We start from the raw sequence: 23,469 nt of genomic DNA on the forward strand, positions 1-23,469 counted from the left end.
AAGTTGCATTATAGTATAGAAAGAAACTTTCTTGCAGTCTTGAAAGACAGGGGAACAGAAAGAACAATATAGAAGAAAAAAGGTTTACTGAACTATTTCTCTTAGAGCTTAACAGAAAAATAAATCAAACTAACAAATCAAATGCTTTTTATCAAGTAGATCAGTAGGCATAAAACCCTAACACATGCTGTTTCAAGTATTTAGGAGCTTTGAACTTACAGCAGTGCCATTTATTAATTGTATTTCTTAGCACGGCAAAAATAGAAACTCTTCACAAAGTTTAAAGTACCCATCTATCAGTAGCATAACATGCATTTGGGAGGTCAATTTTACTGTACCACTTGGTTGCCGAGTGGGGACTCCAAACTCATCTGGCTTACTAGTATTTGGAAAATTCACTGCACATATGTAAGTTTCAGCCATTACAGGCAGAATATTATAGCCAGCTCTCCTGTGGTAACCGTTCCCACCAGGTGATTTCAAGTTAAAAGTTTCTATCCAGGGCTAAGCCACCTTAATAAATATTTAAACTAATTACATATGAGGTTACTCAGGTAGGCAGGTTCCTAAAACCAAAAGCAAATATATTTACTCTGAGAAATGAAATCACAGAACTAACAGATTTGAAACTTAGCTCCATGCAACTTGTGTTATTTTCTCACAGTACAGGATCAAAATTATACATAGTTTGTTATAATTCTGTCTCGTGAACACGCACATCTGCAATCTCTCCTTACTCACCTTGCCAAGTGAAAGCTGCAAGCAACTCTTCCTTTTGGTTAATATTCTTGTTATGCTGTGCCATGTGCCTTTATTCACACATACAAAGTAGTTCTGAAGACAGACTGTAATTCAGGGCTTCTTATGCTACCACAGTTGCAGCAGAAAATATTCTTCCACCTCACTGAAAACACTGCCAGTGGGAACTCAGCTGGTCACTGGATAACCATCTAATAGCCAGCAGCAGCCATAAAAAGAGGAGGAGCTCAAGTGCAGTAACTTTTTTTTTTTTTTACGTTGGATGTCAACTACAAATTCACTCAAACCATGAGTATAGCATTCTCTTTAGGAAAAAGTTATAAAAATGTTTCCATACATATATAGGGAGGGGGAGATATATACATAAAAAACCCAAGTTACGCTTCAAGAGCATGATTGTCACATTTATTCCCAATTCCAGTCAACAGAAAGAAAGATACAAATTTCACTTAACAAGCTATTCAGCTGTGATTATAACTAGGTCTTGATTTATATCTACATTTGTCTGTGATCTTCCCAGTATCTCCCTGTAAGTTACTAGGCTCAAAAAAGCTAATATGATGACTACTACATTCAATCTCTTCGGACAATTTCTAGGAGAAACATAAACCGTATTTATCTTGAGTTTATATGACTCAGCAGTTACGACAGTGTTCTTAAATGATAGAATTAGTTTTGTATGTCATGCCTAACAGTTATCTTTTAACTTACTGTCAGTCATTATTTCAGCTCATTTTTGAGAATGTCAAGAAAACATCTATGGCAACTGTTCAAAAAACTCTCGCAAACAATTTACTATTTTCACAGGACACTTTCTGTAGTTAAAAAGAACATCCCACTGGGTGGAAGAGGAAGACACCACTTTCTGTAGTACCTTGACAGCCAAATAATACATGACTGCCTCCATTAAAACATTGTTGATAGAATCCCTCCCTCTCACTGCAGCTTGGAAATACAGGCTCACACTGACTGAGGGTCCTTCTCTCAGAGCTCTGTGCTTCACACTGGAACTGCAGGTGTTGACCAGAGAGCTTTAGCAGAGCTGCGTTCGATGTAAAGTCCTTCCAGTACAGACAGACTCTGATCCCACCTCTTTGTAATTAAAATTTAGTACACACCCCACTGACTACACAACTGCTTCCAGTGAACTACAAAAGCGTGCACTCAACTAAAAAAACATTTATGCTTGCAATATTATTATCAGAAACTGACCGAGTAATAAACATTAAGCGGCTTTCCAAACACTTTTCACAGTTAAACAGAGTTCCAAGCCTGCAAGTTCAACTGATAACAAGATTGCTTTAAATTGTTGACTACTGCATTCTTAGGAGGTAATATTTTACTTTTACTTACTCATTTGCTATACACCCTGGATGGGGGCTTAAAGCACAAACAACAAAAAAACCCCTTTCAGAGGTACCATGTACAAGGAAGAGGTAATCATTACAGATTGTATATAAATACCAAGGTTTTATATAAATACCAAGTTCACCCTCCCAAGTGGTTTGTTCTAATAGTTCCAATATATGGAGGAAACAGGACTTCCCCATTTCTCTGAAGTGCTTACAATGCATTCTCCTCTTTTCACATGAAAACACTAAACTACAGGCAAGTAAGTGTTCAGTTCTTTTGGCAGCCTTCTACACATTTGATTTTTAACATATTAAAGGTTTCTTCATGTGATCGGAAGCTGTCAATTTTCTTCCTTATGATCTGCTACGTTTAAGGATAAGTTATTTAGTATTTTCAAAACTGGAAGGCCAGTGATCAACACTGATCTAGTACCCACCTATCTGGCATTCACACCATTTCTATCTCCAGAAGAAACCATTAACAGCGTTTCAAAAGCAACAGACATAAAACATCAGTGCACACATCATCAAAAGAACCATAGCATCATTAATGTTCCTGAAAACGGAGCTGCTGCATACTCCATGCCTCTCAAATTACATCTGATCTAGCACAATTCTAGTTCCTGCCTCTTTTTCACTATCATGCTCCCACTCTCATTTCTATGTGAAATCTAATGATCAGGCAGCCATGCGACGTGCTAGGCCAGCCCTTAGAATTGCAGTGCTGAACTACAAGCACTTCCCCTGAACTCAGCTCTTCCTTCCACTTGTCCAAAGCTTTCCAGATTTGAACACTTTATAATACTAACATTAATTTTATATTTACAGTTTTCTCTTCAATAAATAAATTAAAAAAAAAATCCTAGGCCCAGATATACTCACTCATGTAACGGAAGGGCTCCTCATCATAAACTGGAGAAGTGATTTCAGGAAGATGGCCATGGCAGGGAGGGGACTGAATCCAGTCTTGATTTTCATACAGATACAAAGAGTCCACTCGTAACTTGTAATCTGGCAACTGTTCTTCTAGCATGCTCACCAACTCTACTTCAGGAAGGTCCTCGTTGGAGCAGACATCTGAAAGTGCATAAATGCCAGTAATAGTACATTATTATTTAATAAGACATATATTTAATATTGCTACAGTAGTATACATTCTGTATACTATGAAATACTTTATAAACCTTCAGTAGATTTGAAAACAATTATTTTGTACTGGACAAGTTACCAGAATACTTCTTGAATCAATACTTGATTTACATTGTAGTATTTGTAAGTTCCTCATCCCCAACTGACTCCACAACTTCCTAGAAAGCTGGTCTAGCCATGATTCCCTCTGACTTCTTGAATATGATGTATGTAATGAGTTTCAGTTTCTACCCTTTCCTGTTCATTGAAATAAAACACAGACTTACACTTTTACCAGCTACTGATTTTGTGAGGTTTCATTGGCTTTAGCATAGTTACACTTCCCTTTTCTGAAGGAAATTCACATTTTTCTTGTTCTTCTGTTTATCTTTTGGTTTGGTAATGAACATAGATGTAAATAATTTTAAAGTAACTACAAAAATCAACTGAATACTGCCTTGAAATCGGGGAACAAATATAAAATTCCATTATCATCCACATGGAATCCTGCTCTGAAAAACACAATACTCAAAATCCTGGAAAGGAAGTTTAGCTCTTCCTGTGTCATCCCCGACCCTTAATCTCTTCACAATTACTGAAAAAATAAAAGAAACATTAATTCTAAGTTGCTAAAATATTGCATATCAAAGGTCTACAACAATTATCTTTCCAACATTTCCACTAAAGATGAAGACTATCTTCAACATCTTTCAATGGAAAAAAAAGTCAATGTTAATTATTGACACTGGGAATTTTACAAACAACATTTTACAACAGAAGCTGATTTTACAAGCTAGTTAAGAGGACTCACCATTTTTGTTCATTTGCAATATCAGATAAGCAATACAAAGAATGGGAAACTTAAGGTTGGTGTTCTACAACTTCTTAGATACACTCAGGATTTCTAACAGTTAATTCTTTAACTTACCAGAGATGCTCTCCAAGACCCTGTGATCAAAATTCATGAGTCCTTTCTTCACAGTTCACTTATTTGGAAATAGCATTCTGTAGTCAGATTGTGCACCGTCCCTTTATCGCTTTGGTACAAAGATGGCTTTGGTTTAGAGACAGAGTAAGTGAGAGCCATCAAGCCATCGAGACACTAACAAATTTGGCATCAACTCACTTCTGTAGACTGGTTCATACTCCAGATATATTGCCATCTTAGGACATGCTTATTTCATCTGGGCTTCTATTGATCAGTGGAAGTATCTACAGGATACTTCAACGTAAGCTTCACAAGCTTCTCAGCTCAGCCATCATCTAGAAATAAAACAAAGAGAACACCAACATTTGACAGATGTCTCTCTTTCCAACAAGACAATTAAATTAACGTGACTTTGTCTCTTTCAGTTTGAATCTCCTCCCTGTACTATCATTTAACTAAGGAAAAAAAAGTAAACAAACATTTTAATCCCCAGTTTACACATTACATGTAAAATGTAGCATTAAAAATGTCTTTTCCTTGCAGACATAAAATCTCACCTGCAGCATCAACTTTGTCAATTACCTATTTGTCTACACCATTCCTCCTCTTCCATATAATATTTAGTGTATGACAGGTTCATTCACTGAAATGAGGAATTTCCCTTTTACTCTAAAGGACAGCAGCTCCAACTAAACAAATTTTCTTCAGGCTATGACATTTATTTAAAGCAATGGATACTAAAGGCAGGATTTCAAGACCATCATTCTTAGCATTTTGATTGTTAAAAAAAGTTTTATAGGACTGTTTGCTTTAATCTCTTCCCCTTTAGCAGTCTGTTAATTAAAAATTGGATCTATCAGAAATTGACTTTGTGCATCATGACAAAATTTGTGTTTCCTCTTCAGCAGGGACTCATTTAAACCAGAAATGAAACTACCATGACTAACTGAGATAACCTAACAGTTTAATAAAGTAAAAATTCTGCTGTTTCCTTGCCAAGACTGATCAATCATCTTCCATGTCAAATGCAACAGTAGTCCTAGATGACAGAAAAATATAAAATGAAAGAGAACAAAAGTCTCATTTTCCCTCCTCCTACATTCAGTAAACACAAAATTCTGTTGAAATCTTACATTAATTTCAAATTTGCTCTTAACAGTTTCCCTAGGATCTCCCATCACCAAGCACAACAATCTCAGGTTTGTCCCACTGTCTGTAGCAACCTCTCATTTGACAAGATAAAAATGGACAGTGCAGGAGCTTTTTAAAGAAAGCCGAGAGCCTGCAGTTTGTCTGCTTGTAGTCTTTGGCAGGAGATCAAAAAAGAACTTTCTTCCATTAAGGTCAGCTCATGCTTGTGAGCAGTATCTTCTTGCTTTGTCATTTATTTCTTTAAATGTACTTTATTTACCAGTTTTTAAAAAAGTAAGACACAGATTTCAGAAACATTTGCCATCTGAATGTATAGCTGCTTCTAACACTAGTTTGTGGGTTTTTTCAAGAGGCTGTTTTTCAAATGGATTGCTGAAAAGCATTAACCACACACACACACAAATCTAAAACAACTCAATACAGCAGAAGACATCACTTAAGACGATTGCTGTAGATCCACCCAGCCAAGATGATTTTCTCTTGTAATAAAGAGAGTCACTGTAAATCGAAACAAAATTCAGCAGCATAGGACAGTTTCTTCACAATTCTGATTGAATCTTTTGCCTTTGAGTTTTAATAATGTAAAAATGAATGCTACTTCCTCTCAAGATTGGATTTAATCTCTCTTCTAAGTAGTGCAAAGCAGAAACACTATTTGTTGCGGGTCAATCTCAGTTCAGACAAAGGGGAAAAAAAGAAAAAATTCATTTGGCTCAAAGTTTTCTAGAGCATCGGGCCAACACCAAGCTATTGAATTTAAAGGGCAACCTCATCTGTAAAACCTTCGAGAGGTTTGCTAGATAAGCAAACACCATAAAAGTTAATGCTCACATTTCCAATGCTCATAGCTTTAGTGTGCCATGGGGTAACTTCTCTGGAAATTCTACCAGCTAATGCACTGTGCAGTACCACCCTGAAAGTGACTCCATGACCCTTTCACTCTGCAGCTATAAAACTATTTCCTAAGTGCCGACTCCTTCTGGAAGTTACAACTATAATTAAATACATTTGGATAAAACCCATAAAATTTACAACATGGCTTTAAAATACATGACTGGGCTATAAAAAGATGGTCTAGAAATTAAAATTGTCAAATCGTACGGAAAGACACGTCCAAAACAGAAGCCAGAAAACTTTCTCAGGTCTTATTTTTGATCTTTATTTATAAAGATTATTTCCACTGTCAATTTACTATATTCATTCCACACAGATGTACTTCTTACCAGTTTTGTCCCCCTACTCCCCCATATGCCAATTTCCCATTGATGTTTGAGTCTTTTACAAATAGGTTAACTGAACGTGGGAAAACCAAGGAGAATTCAAATATTGGAGAACAGCCTATATGCAGGAGTGGTGCTCTCAGGAGGCTTTCTTCAGGGAAAGCTCAAGAGAAATGGAAATATCAGACAACATTCTATATACATACATACCTGTCTATCTCAATCTGTGTATTTCTGTGCTCTCTAAATTCAAATTTAGTCCATGATCTGTGTTTCACATTTCAACTATCATGCTGCTTGAAACAGTAAGCTAAAAACAGCAGTGCCTATAGCACGTTTAAGGAAAAGACATCTTGTAGAAGTGAGAACTAGTCCTCGGCCTTTTTCATCTGCCCCACAGAACCCAAGTTGCTCTGATGTTTGCTAGATCATCTGTGCATGGGAAACAGAAAAGAAACTCGGAAAGAAAGGCAATGCTGGAGCTCATTCATACCAACAAGTGTTTTAAAAAGCATGGAGGGCTATCCCTTATGACCCAAGCAACAGTCTTCTTGTTCACCAATGTTATAACAAGACCTGACAAAACTCCCAATGAAAACTGTATAAAAATTAAAGCATAATCAACAAAAAAATAAGAAAGGCTAGAAAAACATGTTAAAAGCATTATGAGAAATACACATCAATTGTCTGCAAATGGTAAGATATCATAGTGTAGGGGTTAAAAAAAAGAAAAACTAAAAGAACAGGAACCGCATATTCAATTAAAACACTCATATTTGAACACATTATTTGATCTTAGCAACAAAGAGACAAAAGTGAGTTCTCCTGACCACATGACAGATTTTATTAATTTTTCCTTCAATGAGTCAGAAGATCTCGGCCAACATAACTTGCAAAAGCAACACTGAGCAAAGCTTTAGAAAAGTTGAAATAGCTATAAAATATTAAAAATTATTGTCTTCTCTTTGTAACTACCACTTTGAACAATTCAAGATAGATGCAAAAAGACTGTTGTGCCATCTTATTCAGAATGTAATTCTGAAGACATTCTACCACAGAGAGAACTCTCATTCAAATTTGAATTATCAGAAAGGTGAGATGAGTTGTTTTTACAACTGGAAACTGTAGACAAACAAATGTATGTGTTAATTTCTTTGTGCATATAAAGTTAAAAACATATCAAAAATACTGGCGTCTATTTTGACAACATCCAAACTCAAACTGTTACTCCTGCTGTCTTCCATTTGTTGAGAGCAGTTGACTTCTCACAACCACTTGGAAAGACTAAACTAGATCTGGTCCTCTGTACAATTACAGGATACAAGACATGAGGCCACAACTAACACAAACAAAATTTCAACAACAAAGAAGATTCTAACTTGGTTAAGAGAGAAGGCAACATCCATTTTCCAAAAGGAAGCCAACTAAATGAGTCAATTATTCTGGCATGCTGAATTTTACTGCTATGTAAATACGCAATTAAAAAAAAAAAACCAAGTCATTAGCACAGTACTTTTTTCATTACTAAAATTGGAACGGTGTCAAGCCAGCTAATAACAACAAACATATTTTGCATTTCAAGGTTAATGAAACAGTTCTATTCTTATAGCAAACATGACCACGCTGAACTGCTGCCAAAACATTCCTGGGACTAGTGCTCAGAGGCAGCGACCAAATCCTTCAACACTACATAGTAGGAGATGAAGGACAAAGGACTATATACTGAAAAACAAATCTATGTGAACGTGAACTTTGTCTATCACAATTAACACTTTCTGTGTGCCTAACACCTGTTATTTTCAGCCATTACTATCCCTATAGAAACCTACTTAGTGCTGTATTTCTCTCACGTAAGGAAAAAAAAATCATTTAAAAGAGTATGCCTACATAATCCTAATAACAAGTGTAATGATCATAAGCAAACCTGCAACAGACCTTCAACCATAAACAGCATGATATAAGAAAGGAACTGTAAGAAAACAAGACAAAAACAACCCCCCCACACACACCTCCTGGATTGTTTTTAATTTGGAGTGGGGATAAGGGCTCAGAGGGGAAGCTGGAGAACACCTCTTAGAAGATGATGAATATCAAGGGGGTCATGAAGCTGGCCACAATGGTTTCCTCATCGATTTTTCCAGAGTTACGCCAAGCCAGACTCACTTTTTCCCCTTGTCAGTCATTTGTAATAATCCATATTCTCCATAAGCGGCAAAACTACCTGTTAAGTGTATGTATATATGCTTTATCTATATGTATACACGTATACTGTTGAATACCACAGTTTGATAGTAAGACTTTTTTTTTTAAGTCCTACATGCTTGGAGGTTGTCTATATCACCCACAGCACACAGTATAAAAATAGCATACGCTTAACTGAAGTCTAACTTCATCTGAAACTATGAATGCTACCTACATGAAATACCCATATCAAGTTTTATTAATTCCTAATTCTTTTCCATAAATGCACAATTGTAACATTACTACGTGTATACGTTATTTCTTGCAGGTTTTCTTCTGAAAGAAGAAACACACGTAGTAATGTTATGATGACAGGGGAATCAATCTCTTTTTTTAGAGAAAAAAAGAACTGTCATGAATCCAGTATCTGTTGGTTAAAGAGTACAAAAATGTGATATATGCTATTGAGGCAAGTGGCCAGTATTTCACTATAAAAGTTGTTAAGGCGTCTTTTAAAATTGAAGCTTGTTCTCTATAAAGTACACTTGAAGTGAACTTAAATAACATTTAAGTTAACTGAAATCACTAATGCTTTCAGTTGATGCACAGCTGAATTCACCCAAGGAAGTGGTTTAAGTTTCTTAGTATCTACCCCAGCCAGGGCTCAGCATTTTAACAGTTACAATTCTGTATTTATTAGAATAAACCAGACTGACCTATATGACTCAGTCACCAGAGTATCACTAGCAATCTAACTAGATAAAAGGATCTGTCATCTCTTTTGTGACCATCTCTATGAAAATGCTATTTTTGCATCTTCTTGGAAAACACATCAATGAATCACGCTTATCCTTCCTGAAAGAAAGCACAAGATTCATCCCAGCAAGCCCTCTATTAGAGGAAAACCACCATCAGAAAAGTCTGTCATTTTCCAACATGCTACTCTAAATCACATTTTTGGATACTCTTAACAGAAATTTGATAAATTGATACAGTTCTAATAGATGACACCATCACTAGAGAGCTGACAAATTTCAGGTATTGGAAATTTTTTTTGCAATTTAGTTTCAGTGTTAGAAGTGTAATGAATAAGAAGCTACCTATTTTTACTCAGAAATACATCTTTTGAAAGATAACAAGTATCTGAAAGCAAACCTAAAATTAACTATGTTGCCTTGTAATGTTGTGTGAAAAGTTATTTACTGGTGTATTAATTATTTGCACCAGACTCTCACAATCAGTCAACAATAACTCTGAAACATAACCAAAAAAATAAGCATGTGTATGCAACAGCCTACTGTTGAAGATTGCACTAAAAAAAATTAATACACGGATGCAACTCCACATAGCACTTTTTCCACTAGGATGGCTGACAGAATAAAAGACATTTACTGACAGACACTCTTTACTACAGCTTGATCAGCTGATCAGAATGCAACAACGTGATTAAAAAGTTGATAGAAGCCAAAACCTCCTTGTCCTCAAATCCATACGTAAGCAGGACCACAACTAAAATGTCACCAAGCTTTTCCTTCTAACAGCAGCGCCATAAACCTCCAAGGAGAGCCCACACGATTAGGGGGACTTCTAACGCAGGAAGGAGCTCCCGAGCACGCTGAAGGTCACACCAGCCTCCACGCCTGCAGTCACAGCCACCATCCGCAGCCAGTCTCGCATCTGACTGCAATCTAAGCACACGTATTGAACAGGTAAGGCTTAACATAGTATCTACCTACATTACCACCGTGAGAGGAGCTCTGTCAGCCGCAACACGCGACAGGAGCAGGAGTTCTTTACCCGCCTCCCCTCCCCGGCGGGCACGCCGCGCGGGACAGCGCAGCCCGCGGCGCGGCCGGCGGGCCCGGGACGCTGCCTCTCGCTCACCCCCGCGCTCCTTCGCCAACCAACCGCACGGCAGCCGCCGCAGGCCCCCCGCGGCCCGCTGTACCCCAGCAGCCCGCGCCAGGCACAGCGGCTGACCCGGGACAGCCTGGGTGGTGCCGCGGCTCCGCGGGGGACGGCCCTGAGGGAGAGGGGAGGGAGGACGCGTCCCTGAAGGGGTTAACGCGAGGGGGCAGAGAGGCGGGAGGTCGCCAAATTGCCCCTGAGGCGACAGAGCCACCCCGAGTCAGCGCCGAGCACCTCTTACCCGCCCCGCGCTTCCCCCGGCGCTCCTCCGCCGCTCGAGGCCGACGGGCGACAGCCCCGCACGCAATAAGGCGGCGACCGAGGAAGGACCCCGCTGGCTTCCGCCCGGCTCCCGCCCCAGAACTACAGCCCCCGGCTCGCCGCGCGGCGCGGGGGGGGCCGCCCGCCCGCGCAAACGACAAGCCCCACAATGCGCCGGGCCGCCTGGTGCGGGCGGCCCCCGCCGCCCCCCGCGGCTCCGCAGGGGCTGGGAGCGGGGTGGGGTTCCGGGATGGCGGCTCGGCTCGGCGGTCGCGCCGGCCCCCAACCCTGACCGCAGGCGGCAGCGGGTAGGAGCGAGCGCTGCCTCCCGGCAGGGCTTCCCGGCCGTGCCGGGGACGCCGGGGCTCCGGGCCGGCCGCGCCCTCACCCTCGCTGCGGGGCAAGGCGGGCGGGCCGGGGAGGGGGGAGCGGCGCACGACGAGCTCGGGAGGCGGCTGTGCGGAGCGGCGCCGGGGCCGCCGCGCTGGCAGGGGCGCAGCCCTGTCCCGGCCGCCGCGGGGGCCGGAGGGAGGCGGGGGCGCCGCGGGGAAGGCACGGCACGAGTTTAAGGGAGCAAGTGAGGAGCTCTCCCGGGAGAGCCTGCGGGGCGTCGTTTTCTCACGTTCCGTTACTTTGTCACGGACGGATCATTTAACCCGAGATACGCGATCGAGACCTGCCTCAGTCACTCCAAACACTGCATTAAGAGCTGCAGCCCAGCGCCAGCAGAACCGGAGTAACGTGCATTCACGGTACCTGGGCTTTGGGATCCAGAGCCTCTGCGCTCCCACAGCTCACAGGCGCGTTTGGCTGTTTTTCTTTCTCCCCTGCAGCTGAAGCTTTGGCCAAGCTGGGATGAATGTGTCGGTTCAGCTGTGCAACACTGTCACTATCCACCCTACAAGAAAAAAAAAAGCCTGCGATACAGAAACAAAAATGTGGAAATAGGGAAAAGGTTTATGTAGGGACATGATCCAAAACAGTACAGAAAATAGAAGCAATCTTAAACTACATAAGAAAAACAAAAATAAAAATCTTAACATTTGTAATGTTATTTGAACAAATGTGGATCATGGACATTTCTGTTGGCTGGCTATGCCCCTTTGAGAAAGTTCTACAGGGGTTTGACTTTTGTGTATCATAGTTATTAAGACTTTATTCTTAAGCTTAGTTTTTGTGGTTTCATATTCCAAGCAACAGAATAAATTATCTTGTATAATGGAATGAGGTATCTCCTTTCCAGGTAGGAGAAGGATGCTGTAGCCATTATGGTGCCAGCCAGTATCTTGAAGCACCTGCATTTTTTTCCCTACTCTGCCACAGACTTCCTCAGCGAAGTCCGGTAAGTCAAATGAATGCTGATTCTTTAGCCTAAGTAAAGTGAAAATTATCTGAGTTGGTTCCCCTTTTTTTTTTTTTTTTTAATTCAAATGCCATACAATAGTATTTCCTCTCTCATGAAATGTAAAGTACAATTGCTTCTGACTTGCTTTTTTGTGAGCTAGTTCAGCTGCACACAGCTGAGCTGAGATCTGACTAGCACAGCTGTGCTCCTTTAAAACAACAGACAATTATTTCTTTGCCTACAAACTGCCAGGGATTAATGAGTCTGTTCCTTTTTACTTTCTGCACTTACGCAGCTAACTTGCTTGTTTGTTCAGAAGTGGTAATAAGATCTCTAAACCCATGAATCAAAAAAGAAAACTTGAGTTGGAATGTATATTGCATAGCGTCAGTATGGAGTTTGAAATCCATGTGCTGCTTAAAGGCTCAACAGAAGCAGGCTTTCCCAGAGCTGTAGTTCTGGTTTTTGTGTTAACTGAGAGGAATGCCTCACAGTTGTCATTAAAAAGACTTATATTTATCACAGGTTTATTTACGATCTTACATTGCTATTTTAATTTTTCTAGGATAAATGGGTGTATATGACTTTTCCCCTGATCTAAAGCGGTTCCATGTCTTGTTTGGTAAGTTTGTATTTAAAAATCTTTGGCAGTTGTACCTTGTTACCCAGTCATACCTTAATGTGAAGAAGTTCTGGTGAAATGTCTTGCTTGAGGGGATTTTCACAGTGCTGAGATGTTTAAACTTTGTTGTATCAGCTTTCAGTAAAGGAGACTGTTCAGTATCTCTTCTCTCTAGGTCTGCCATGCATGCGCTCTATGCTGTTTCTTAACCTCTTGCTTGACTGACTTGTAGCAGAAAACATTCTGAGCTCCTGCTTATAGGGGGCTACTTTTGATGTTTTTCCACTGCCACGTTTAATAAATTGCAGCAACTTCACTAACATTCACTTGTTTCTGGTCTCAAGGACTGTTCCTGTATTCTACGTACACCAGTTGAATCAATCAGACCAGAAGACGTATCTCAGAGCAGCATCCATGAATGCCTGGTAAGAAGAAAATAGAAACATTAATTGGCAGTGTTACATAAAAAGCTGGTACATATTAAAAATATTCTCATTAGGAGGTACTTCTTAAAATGTTAACAGCAAAAATAACCAGAGTACTTCGGGGCTTCTACTTTGGAAGAAGGCTATAGGTAACGAAGTGTTACTCTTAATCTTGTAGTAGTTTAAAAACAAAACATGCACACACAAAAAAACCCCAGTAGCTTATAAAACTTAAGTCTCAGTGTAATGGTAAAAGCACCAGCTTGAATGTTCTGACTCGAGTACTTGATCTTAGTATTCTAATTAATGACATATCTGTGCTAATTTTAAACATGTAAATATTTTAAAATTACATAGTCATTTTGAGAACTGTTCTTCCTCACTGTTAGGCTGATTCTGATCTAGCCTGGATTCCCCCATCTACAGGAAGGAATGAAACGGTATTTTATTCTTCTAATGTCTCTCACTATGAACTCCAGCTGGAAATAGGTAACATAAGTGTATCTTAAAATATTTCTTGTTCCTGCAGGTGCATGCTCTCAATAAGTTATTGCTAACTGCAGTAAACATTAAGTTTGGAAAATGTGTTGTCAGCTGACTAGAACTACGCTTGTGTGTCCTTAGTTGAAAAAAGTGAAGGATATTGCTCATGTTTTAGTAATCACTTGTTTTAAGATATAAGACAAATAAACAACTACCTGAATTTTTCTCTTGATGTTTGTGCATGTCAGTTTTCTAAATCTGGGGTATGTGGACAATAAATACAGCATTAAGTAACTTCATGTCTTGTCACTTGGCCACTCGAGTTGATTGTTGTAAGGATGGGTGCCCTGAATCCTACTGTGCATGCATATGTTTAGGTAAATATGCATGATAAGTGTTTTAGATGTATAATTGATACTGACAAATGTTTAAACACTTTTAGTTGTTCTAAAAATAGCAGAGCCATGCTTTAACTAATTTGCTGGATATCTTTTGCTGCAATTACTTAAGTTCTCGACATTCTTAAAGAAAAGGTCATGCTGCTATCAATTTTAGAACTGTAAAATTATCTCTAAATATGAAGGAAATTATGTGGTGGATTATTATATTTTCCAATGTTAAGGTAGCCACTTCTGGTTTCAGGAAGAAGGTTCAACAACTTAACTTCAGTCTACCTTGCACGGCATACACCTACAGGCATGCAAGTTGCTGTAAGGATCACAGACCTAGAAAATTGCTCTGAAGAGCATTTGACAGCCTTACAGGTAAAGCAACAGCATTTATGCGCAAGCCTGATGAAGACAGGGATGAATACATAGGAGGTTACTAAACAGAGGTAGCCTTTGTGTTTGTACTAGGTCATTTCAGTCAAGTTTTTGCTCCAAAGGAGTAGAATATAAACATAAGGCCAAGTGTATATAAGGCCAAGTGTAAATTTCAGAGTTGCTTTCTGAGGAAAATAGTTGACAAGTGTTTTAGAAATACTTCTGTAATTGTACAACTTTTTTCTTTGAGACATGTTCTGTACTCTGTATTTAACACCAAAACTTCGGACTATGAGCAAACTAGGTTTACTTCACACAAATGTAATTATAGGCAAGTTACTTACATTTCTGTTGCAGGTTACACACATCACCTGCAACTTTGTATAAATGCACACAGGGAACAGTTCTTTCTGCTGATTACTGACATAGTTGATGCTCTTAGAGTGTTGTCTTGTGGTTAACACATCCGCTTTCATTTAATTCCATAGAATGAGGTGGTTTTATCCCACTTTTTCCAGCACCCCAACGTAATGACGCTTTGGACAGTATTCACAGCTGGTAGTTGGCTTTGGGTCATCTCCCCATTCATGGCCTATGGTAAGAAATGTTAACTGCAATTTTGGAATAGGAAAAAAGGGCTGATACAATTTGGACCACATGGTCCATGAGAGGTTTTGCTTTAAGCAACTCCTGTCTTGTAGAAAAGACAAACTTTCCCAAACCCTTTGATTAGAGAAGTCTTCTGTACATAATCTTCCTCCCCAGTGAAGACTGGCATTTGAATTGCATTAAATTGCACTTAGTCCTAACAGCCACCATGTAAGGAATGGTAATTGGGAGATGTATTTGACTTTATACAACTTTGAATTTTGCCAACAGAAAACTTGTCTAGATCGAATACAGGTTTGGCATAGACTTTCAGTTAACAGAAGCGTGACTTGAGCGTGATCTTTGCCTGATGGATGCATCAGTTGCATCCATGCAACTGTTCTTGATGTACCACAGTCAATATAAAGATGAGAATGCCACTCTTGATGAATGTACACAATGAAGCAAGCATAGACGAGTAATTTAACAAGACTTGTTAGGCTTAGCGAGGTTTTTTTCCCCACTTCCAGGTTCGGCTAGACACCTGCTGAAGACTTACTTTCCTGAAGGAATGAGTGAAGCTTTGATAAGGAACATTCTGTTTGGTGCAATCAGAGGATTAAATTACATGCACCAGAACGGCTACATTCACAGGTAGGAGAATGTCAATAGGTAAGAATCAGATTACACCATCCAGTTTATTAAGAATTTAGTTTCACTTCAAAACTCATTTTCAGCTTAAGTATTGTTTCCTTCCTTTTTCTATATACCTTCTTATGTCAGACAGTGCAGAAGCAATTTTTTTCAATAATACAGTAGAACCAAGTTTGTAGAAGCTTAACAAGAACGGTATTCATACATTATTTAAACCCAGTTGTTACAGGGATTATACATCTGTCTGGCTTTCTCTCTTTGAAGTAGAAGAGAATCAGAGTTGTCTTTACACCCTTTGCAGGAAAGGAGGGCCCTTCTCCAATTTCTGGTGTTTTTTTTTTGTTGATTATCTCTTCTCTCTCTTGGGGCTGTATTAAAAAGACAACTCATACCGAGTGAAGAACTTCCATGAAAATAATCTGCTAAATAGAACCGCATGCTAACATCTCACTAGAAGTTAGTGAAATATGAAAGCCTTTCTACTCTACTAGTGCTTTGAGTAATTCTTATAACTAAAATTTACCCCTTTATGTTACAGGAATATTAAAGCTAGCCACATTCTGATTTCAGGGGATGGGCTGGTTTCTCTCTCTGGCTTGAACAACCTCTACAGTTTAGTTAACAATGGACAAAAGTCAAAGGTGGTGTATGATTTCCCCCAGTTTAGTACATCCGTGCTTCCTTGGCTGAGTCCTGAACTACTGAGACAGGTTAGTATAAGTTACACTTCATTTTCCTATTCAAAGTTACTGGAAGTACTCAACTTCTAACTTAAGTCTGCTTGTAGAAGTGCAATGGAAGCTGTTGATCTGCAACTTTTAAAAAGACATAGATGTACTGAATTTGTAATTCTCCTAAAGAGAACTGGTTTTAAAGCTGTGGTAAGGTGGTGCTGTACTAAGTCTCTTTACCTGACCTTCCTGGAAACTACTGCAGATCCTATAGCTTGTCTTCAGTACAACCATCAGATTTCTGAACAAAGCCTGAGGTTTCACCATTTAATTGCCTTAATCCTGTGTAGATTACAGGGTATTAAATCTTGTCTTGAAACAGATCCTTATATTTTTGTTGGCACTGCTCAATGGCATCAGTGATCCAGTAGTTTTCTTTCTCTCACAGGATTTGTCTGGGTATAACATGAAGTCTGACATTTACAGTGTGGGAATTACAGCATGTGAATTAGCCAATGGACATGTTCCATTTCAAGATATGCCTCGCACTCAGGTATGATGCTGAACTCTATTTCTACTTCAAAATACTGAGCTTTTTTTTGTTTTACCCAGAGAAACCAATGCTATTACTGCTGAAATGGTGGCTGCTTTTTGTTATTTCAAATATGTATGCTTCTTTCTAGATCAAATAATCCTTCCATTCCTGGAGTTTCACAGCTTAGCCTGAATAGGTCTGTGTAGCTGCTGAACTCTTATACTGCTATTCCTTTCTACTAGATGCTGCTGCAAAAGCTGAAAGGTCCCACATATTGTCCTTGGGATATAAATACCTTTCCCCGTGGGGAATCCAGGATGAAGAATTCACGATCAGGTGTTGATTCTGGAATTGGTGAGAGCATGACACGCACAATGACCAGCGAAAGACTACAAATTCCCTTTCCCAAAACATTTTCACCTGCTTTCCACAACTTGGTAGAACTTTGCTTGCAACAGGACCCTGAGAAAAGGTAACCTTCTGGTGAAGACTAATTTTCTGCCACTTCAGTCTAAGACCAACTATAGCCCACAATTTAGGATACAGTAATTAGCTGAATACTGTTAAAGTCAGAATTTCAGACCAGAAGTACTACGCAAAAACACTATGCTTACCTTTGGTTTTGTAAGTTAAGAATTATCTTGTCTGATAAAGGAACCATACTTTTAAAGTCATTTGACCCCTGAGTTTCTTGTAATATGAATGTACTTTGTAACAAGTAAAATTAATTTTCAAACATGCAGTTTGTCAAAGAAAAAAACAGAAATCTGAAGTATATATTTTCAGTATTGTGTCTCCTCTAAATGAGGCATTAAATTCCTTGTTAAACTGAAAAGTGAAAAAGTCTTTAAAACCAGATTTCTTTAGTAGTGCCTTCACTACAAATTGAGGCATAGAATGTAGGAATTCTGTGCTACTTTTCTCATGCTCCACATTTGTCCTGTGGATGAAAAACCGCAGGGCTTAAATTGATTTGTCAGGCTGGCCCATTTTCCAAAAGCAGTATTTTACTTTCCAAAACGTAATTATTGTTCATTTTATGATCCAGGCCATCAGCAAGCAGTTTGCTTTCGCATACGTTCTTCAAACAGGTGAGTCTACTACATTTTGTTAAATTACACAGCTGTAACCTAAGTAAGGCACAAAATATTAGAGATGGATTACAAAATAATTAAGTTAGCTGGAGCCAAAAAACATCCTGTAACAGCTTCAGACTGCCTTTTTTTTTTTTTAACAAAATGGTATTGATAGAGTATAGGAAGCATAAGCATAAACCATTTCCCCTTTAATAAAGTTGGTTTAACTTAACTAAAGTCAGCCTAACTAATATGAATAATGGTTAATATTTTTAATTTAAAGCAGAAGAACTACATAGCTAATGTAATTAGTTTTGAAAGACTTAACTCTGCTTGCTCCAGAGTGAGGAAAGCAACACCCCTCATCCTGTTGTTTCAGTATTGTAACTTGCAAGAACATGGCTCTGATTTCACATGCTTTTAATGAAGTCAGATGCAAGGTTATGCAGACTTTTATGTGCAGCCCTGTTTTAACTTTTCTTCTTTCTAGATAAAAGAACAAACACAGAATTCACTACTGTCTCTATTACCACCTCCTATTCAAAATAACAGATCAGACTTCTTGGCACTGCCCTCAACAGCAGTTGGGACTGAACTTGGACATATTACTGCAAATCAAGATGATACAGACTGGGAATTCTAAATAAATACCAAACAATTATACCTCTCCTGTGCTTCAGTGAAGGAAAATGTGATTTGTATTTGCTGCTTTAGTTTGTATGGTTAAAATACAATTAGACAAGATATACTTGAAAATGCCATTGAAGTGGCCATATACTTCCTCTGTTAGCATCATGAAGTGCAGCGTGCCTCACTTTCTGACCATAAGGAAAACTGTAAACAGACAATGGCTGAATGCTTATCTCCCTCTTTCAAAATATTTCTTAACAAGAGTGTTCCTGCTGTAATCTTACGCTATACTCTATTTTCAGCTCATATTGCTGCAGTCCATGTGCCTTTCTGAATTCAGGCTCGGGTTTTGTCTGTAACCTGACTTAATCTATTTGTCTTTTCATTATCACCCGAATTGTTTTAGTAAGGAGAAATCCTCTACTTCCACATCTAAATTTGAAACTGCACAAATTAGTTTTTTATGCAAATAAATATTTCTTTTTACACATCCCAAAAGGCATTTTTCTCACTTGATTTGATGTCATACTTGCCAAAAGTTAGCTACGCATCATTTTTCATGCAGTTTTAATACTGCGTGTTTCCCAAAGAAGTTAAGCTACTGAAAATGTGGCTCATGCTCTTGCATTTGTCTACATTCTTAGTACAAATTTGTGCTTTTGCATCTCCATTTATTGTTCTGTCATTTTAGCAATTAATCTGAGAATCTCTTACTATGCAAAGTAAGTCTCAAGTTATAACAGGTACGGGTTAATATTGAAGAATCATATTAAATAATCTATAGTTACTGTACATATTTTTATTTATACTGTATTCCCATTCATCACCAGAACTTACCAGAACCTAATACTGTTTTCTTAAAAGAACAGGCAACATGTATTAAGCTTCACTGGCACTGCTGCTGGCAAACAAGCCTCTTCTGCAAGCCACAGTTAAATTCCCATGGATAGATTCAGCCATAACAAGAACCTAATAAACCCCCTAAGATCCTAGTGAATTTCTGTTCTAAGTCAGATGAAAAACTGCCTTTCTTCTCCCTAGAGTTCAGTAAGTTCTCATCTCTCATACTGCTCCGGGCAACTCCAGCTGAACAAAAGCAGCTTCTTTTAAAAAAAAGCTGCATATTCTCATCGTGTTTTAGCAAAAATTGTGTCCCAAAGCCACTAGTACTTTACTGTAGTAAAAATGTATAAATAGATATCGAATGAAAATATTTTAAATTTTCAACATAAACAACATTCCACATTAAGTCTTCAAGTCTTCCATAGCTGAGCTGGTCTGCAGCCAACCTTGAGAATACTAGTGTTTTGCCAGCAGCTTCACTACAAAGCCTTGAAGAGCAAATGACCAAAACACAAGCCTGAGACAGACATCAAATTCTAAAAAACCACATTAAAGTATTAACAAAAAAATTGATTCTACTCATTATGCTGTGAAGAGAGCTCTATATTTCAAAACCTAATACATGAAACTTAAGATTAAAAAACCTTTCAATTAACTTACCCTGTCTCCATTTATTTCGGTAATTCTTGTACTTCTATTTTCAACATAGTTCAGTCATACTAACAGCTGCTTGTTACTGCAGGAAAGAAGTCTCATGTCAGTCATTAGGTAAGAAAATAGTTGTAGAAACTAGAAAATTACTCTGATCATAAAAATATTAGTAACTTCATTATGTACTCTTAGAGAAGATACTATTTTCACATTAACCCCACGTTCTTGGTAATTCCGAACTACTACAAATTTTGACTGTTTTCAAATCAAATACATTATATAGCATCTACAAGTAACTTTTGACTAACAGTACATGTAAAAAAACAAGGCAAATAAGTGAGACCACACATGAAGTTGTACATATTTTAATTACAGACCTCTGAATAAACATTAATACTATTTTGTTTTTAAAAAAGACTAACTGAGAAAAACTTAAGGGAGCTTAACTGCTAGTATTTGCAAGCTGCTCTTGAAACAACAGTGCCCTCCATTCTCTCTATAAAAATGAACTTGGATACTAATAACAAAGTAAGTCAGTATAAAATGATTTGAACAACCAGTTTAAACAACCACATTCCCGTGGAGTTACTTTGCTACTGTCTCTTTCTATAGAAAAAAATAAAATTACTTATTATTTCTAAATACTGATCCAGCTTCTGTACTGACATAACTTTTAAGAAGAAAATGAAATATAGTTTTGTAAGTTAAAAAGCTTGTAAGTAAGTCTTTACTGTTAGAACTATTGCTTTTCAACAACTACAGTATTTTCAAACAAAAGCAATTAAGAGGCACTGTGACTTCTAGTAATTCTTAAAATAACCTAAAATACTTGAAACTGGTCCCTGGATTAGGTTTGCTGCAGTTCTGCTCATGAACTGTGATACTTTCTGTTAAGGAATAATGCAAAATAAGAAATATTAGTTAACATAAGAAAATGTATAATCATCATGATGTTAAGGAGGTTTCAACTACCTGTCACTGAAAAGTTCTTGGAAACAACTGTGTTCTACTGAAAATCTGAAGTTTTTGCATGCAGTTAGTGTTTTCAAAATCTGAGATTCATGAGCTGTATTGTTAAGATTCAATTTGCAGAGACTTTCTATTCCAAGCTGACATAGTTCTAAGCACAATAATTTTTCTTTTTTTTTTTTTTTTTTTTTTAGAGCACTTGGTTACTCACTTTTACTCATACCAATGATGTGTGTTATGAGCATATGAACTAGAACTGAACCTGGACTTGAAATTTTCAAGTATCTTACATTTAGGCTCAATGTGAGGTATTTTCAGAGGGGCTTATAAAATTTTTATACATTTGCAAAATCTCATGGCCACTGAAACAGAAATTTACAGCTTGGTTACTTTTGTAATACTTGTGAAAACACAAGTTTTTTTTGCTGCCACCTTTCTTTGTGCTAGCATTTAACACTACATAAAATAACGAAACACCTGTAACAACAGAGAACTTACGTTAATTAACATCATCCTGAATACACGCTCAATGCTGTTGAGTTTCTTACTGTCTTGGTCTGATACCACAGCAGTTTGCGAATGACTGAATGGATGAACCCAGGAAAAAGTGTGATTTACTCAGAATCAATTTGATCTGCTATATGAACTACTCATTTCAAAGAGTCTCAATGCAATACATATCCATTGAAGAGAGAACAATTTCTTCCACTTGATGCTATTAAGGAACGAAAGTAAATATTTTAAAAAAATTTATTGAGTTTTACCTTACCTCTCTCTTTCCCCCACCCCCTGCTTCTCCTCAAGTGCTATGAAAGCAGTTTTTAGCCTAGAGGATGCGTAAAATCATGGGAAAGCATTTGAAAACCATTGTTCTGAATGTCTCTGACATGAAGCAGATACCTTAGTAGGTGATTTACATACCCTGCCTTTAATGCTAGTAAGTAGCTTTGCTAAAGTATATTAGGTTGTCTAACAGACCTCTAAAACAACTAAGCTAGCTGCAATGACCTGTCCTGATGACGGTCATCCCTATCTTGTGCGAATGAGGAAAAAAACTACTAAAATTCAGAGATATTACACAACACATGCAGCAAGACAGACCTCAAAAGACTATGAGTAAGAACCATACTATGAAATAAAGTTATTTGATATAACAGATCAGTAAAGACTTAAGGATTTAAAAAAGAAACAACTGAAAAATTGAGGTGGCCTACTAATAACCAGCTAGCAGAATAACATTTGGTATTTAACATCCAGAAACTAGAGATAGGCTGAAGGAAAGAATATTAGATTTGAACAGGTTCCTGTGGAAACCTCCATCATTCCCAAATGGAAACAACTGATTTCTACTCCATAAATATATGTTACTTATCCAGAAGTCCCACAAAGTTCCTGAAAAATGCCAAAAAAGGCCATATGAAATTAATTGCAATTGCATGGTGGTTCTATTTTTAGGTATGATTACAGAATATGTCATTATTACTGGATTTACCCACAAATCCAGATTCATGGAATCTATATTTGTCCTATTGTGAAATCCACCTGCAATAGAGGAGACCACTAATACAGGCTGAAATCTTGCCTAACAGTCTTAACAGGGCTTTCGAAGTTTAGGTTATGGCAAAACAACTTGACACACTAGTAATAAAGTAATAAGTATAGGAATATTACATCAAAAATTCCTAGGAAAGAGCTCTGTGAACCTTCAAAGTGGCTGCTTTCGCTCACTGTAGCTATAATAATGTTGATTAATAACATCAGAAAAAAATCCACTTGAAAATATTTCCATTTTTGTAACTACTACAGATTTTTTTCCTTTCCCACACTGTCACGTTTCTGAAATGCAAGAGATTCTTGTTATTCTGCTAGCAGAAACACATTTTCCATCAAGGTAATTTTTTCTTGCAATGGTCTGGTCTCTTTGCCTAATGTGCTAGCCTATCACATGAATTAGTTACAATTCTGATTAAGATTGCAGTGTGCAATACCTTATTTTGTAAATGACCAAAGCCAGAAAAGCTACATATTTTATGTTATCAATCAAAGTTATCAATCCAAAGATCCACTGAAATGTGAAAACACATTTAATGTTGGTTACCACATTAAAGAGGCAATGAAGATATTGCAAGAACATTACCATAATTATTATTATTACTACTACTTCATTATATTTTGTTTTCATCACAACCTGGGAACATTATCTTCCCAAGTGAGATTCCAAGTAAGATATTCCTTGCCCTCTCACTTTTCTTTGGAAGGGCATTCTGGATTCACGTGTCATTTTGGTGTGTCACGATTTTCAGTAATAAATCTTGGAGTATTTC

At 38.0% G+C, this 23,469-nt stretch overlaps 2 protein-coding genes across 12 annotated transcripts in view; one reads left to right on the forward strand and one right to left on the reverse strand.

Moving 5' to 3' along the window:
* The window catches only part of TRAK2 (trafficking kinesin protein 2), a 27,007-nt gene extending 16,067 nt beyond the window's left edge, over positions 1–10,940 (reverse strand). For 4 of the 7 annotated variants that reach the window (XM_068407904.1, XM_068407905.1, XM_068407903.1 and 1 more), the window contains exons 1-3: positions 10,870–10,940; positions 4,168–4,502; positions 2,994–3,188 (exon numbers count right to left, since the gene is read on the reverse strand). In XM_068407904.1, coding sequence (XP_068264005.1) covers positions 2,994–3,188; positions 4,168–4,204 — 232 coding nt within the window. In that variant the 5' untranslated portion in view covers positions 4,205–4,502; positions 10,870–10,940. Of the gene's footprint in view, positions 1–741; positions 951–2,993; positions 3,189–4,167; positions 4,503–6,749; positions 7,034–10,869 lie in introns of those variants that run through there. The other 3 variants (XM_068407902.1, XM_068407901.1, XM_068407906.1) reach the window with 3 other exon arrangements.
* STRADB (STE20 related adaptor beta) lies at positions 10,350–20,184 on the forward strand. Of its 5 annotated transcripts, none has more exons than XM_068407908.1 (13): positions 10,350–10,429; positions 12,133–12,231; positions 12,800–12,856; positions 13,201–13,281; positions 13,671–13,770; positions 14,407–14,528; positions 15,017–15,125; positions 15,647–15,770; positions 16,309–16,480; positions 16,890–16,994; positions 17,219–17,448; positions 18,025–18,067; positions 18,543–20,184. In XM_068407908.1, the coding sequence occupies exons 3-13, from the start codon at positions 12,845–12,847 to the stop codon at positions 18,693–18,695; spliced, it is 1,251 nt and encodes a 416-aa protein (XP_068264009.1). In that variant the 5' UTR covers positions 10,350–10,429; positions 12,133–12,231; positions 12,800–12,844; the 3' UTR covers positions 18,696–20,184. The 5 variants fall into 5 exon arrangements, with proteins under 5 accessions (XP_068264009.1, XP_068264012.1, XP_068264008.1 ...); XM_068407911.1 differs by lacking the exon at positions 10,350–10,429 and adding an exon at positions 11,040–11,197 and having other exon boundaries at positions 18,605–20,184; XM_068407907.1 differs by lacking the exon at positions 10,350–10,429 and adding an exon at positions 11,041–11,197.
* Positions 20,185–23,469: the final 3,285 nt, after the last annotated feature.

The sequence above is a fragment of the Nyctibius grandis genome, chromosome 9 (assembly GCF_013368605.1).
Source record: "Nyctibius grandis isolate bNycGra1 chromosome 9, bNycGra1.pri, whole genome shotgun sequence".
NCBI classification, from domain to species: Eukaryota; Metazoa; Chordata; class Aves; order Nyctibiiformes; family Nyctibiidae; genus Nyctibius; species Nyctibius grandis.

Coding starts and splice junctions, on each gene's coding strand:
- STRADB (XM_068407908.1), top strand. Junction 13,282..13,670: donor GCAGCATCCATGAATGCCTG/GTAAGAAGAAAA, acceptor CCTCACTGTTAG/GCTGATTCTGATCTAGCCTG. Junction 18,068..18,542: donor CGCATACGTTCTTCAAACAG/GTGAGTCTACTA, acceptor TCTTCTTTCTAG/ATAAAAGAACAAACACAGAA.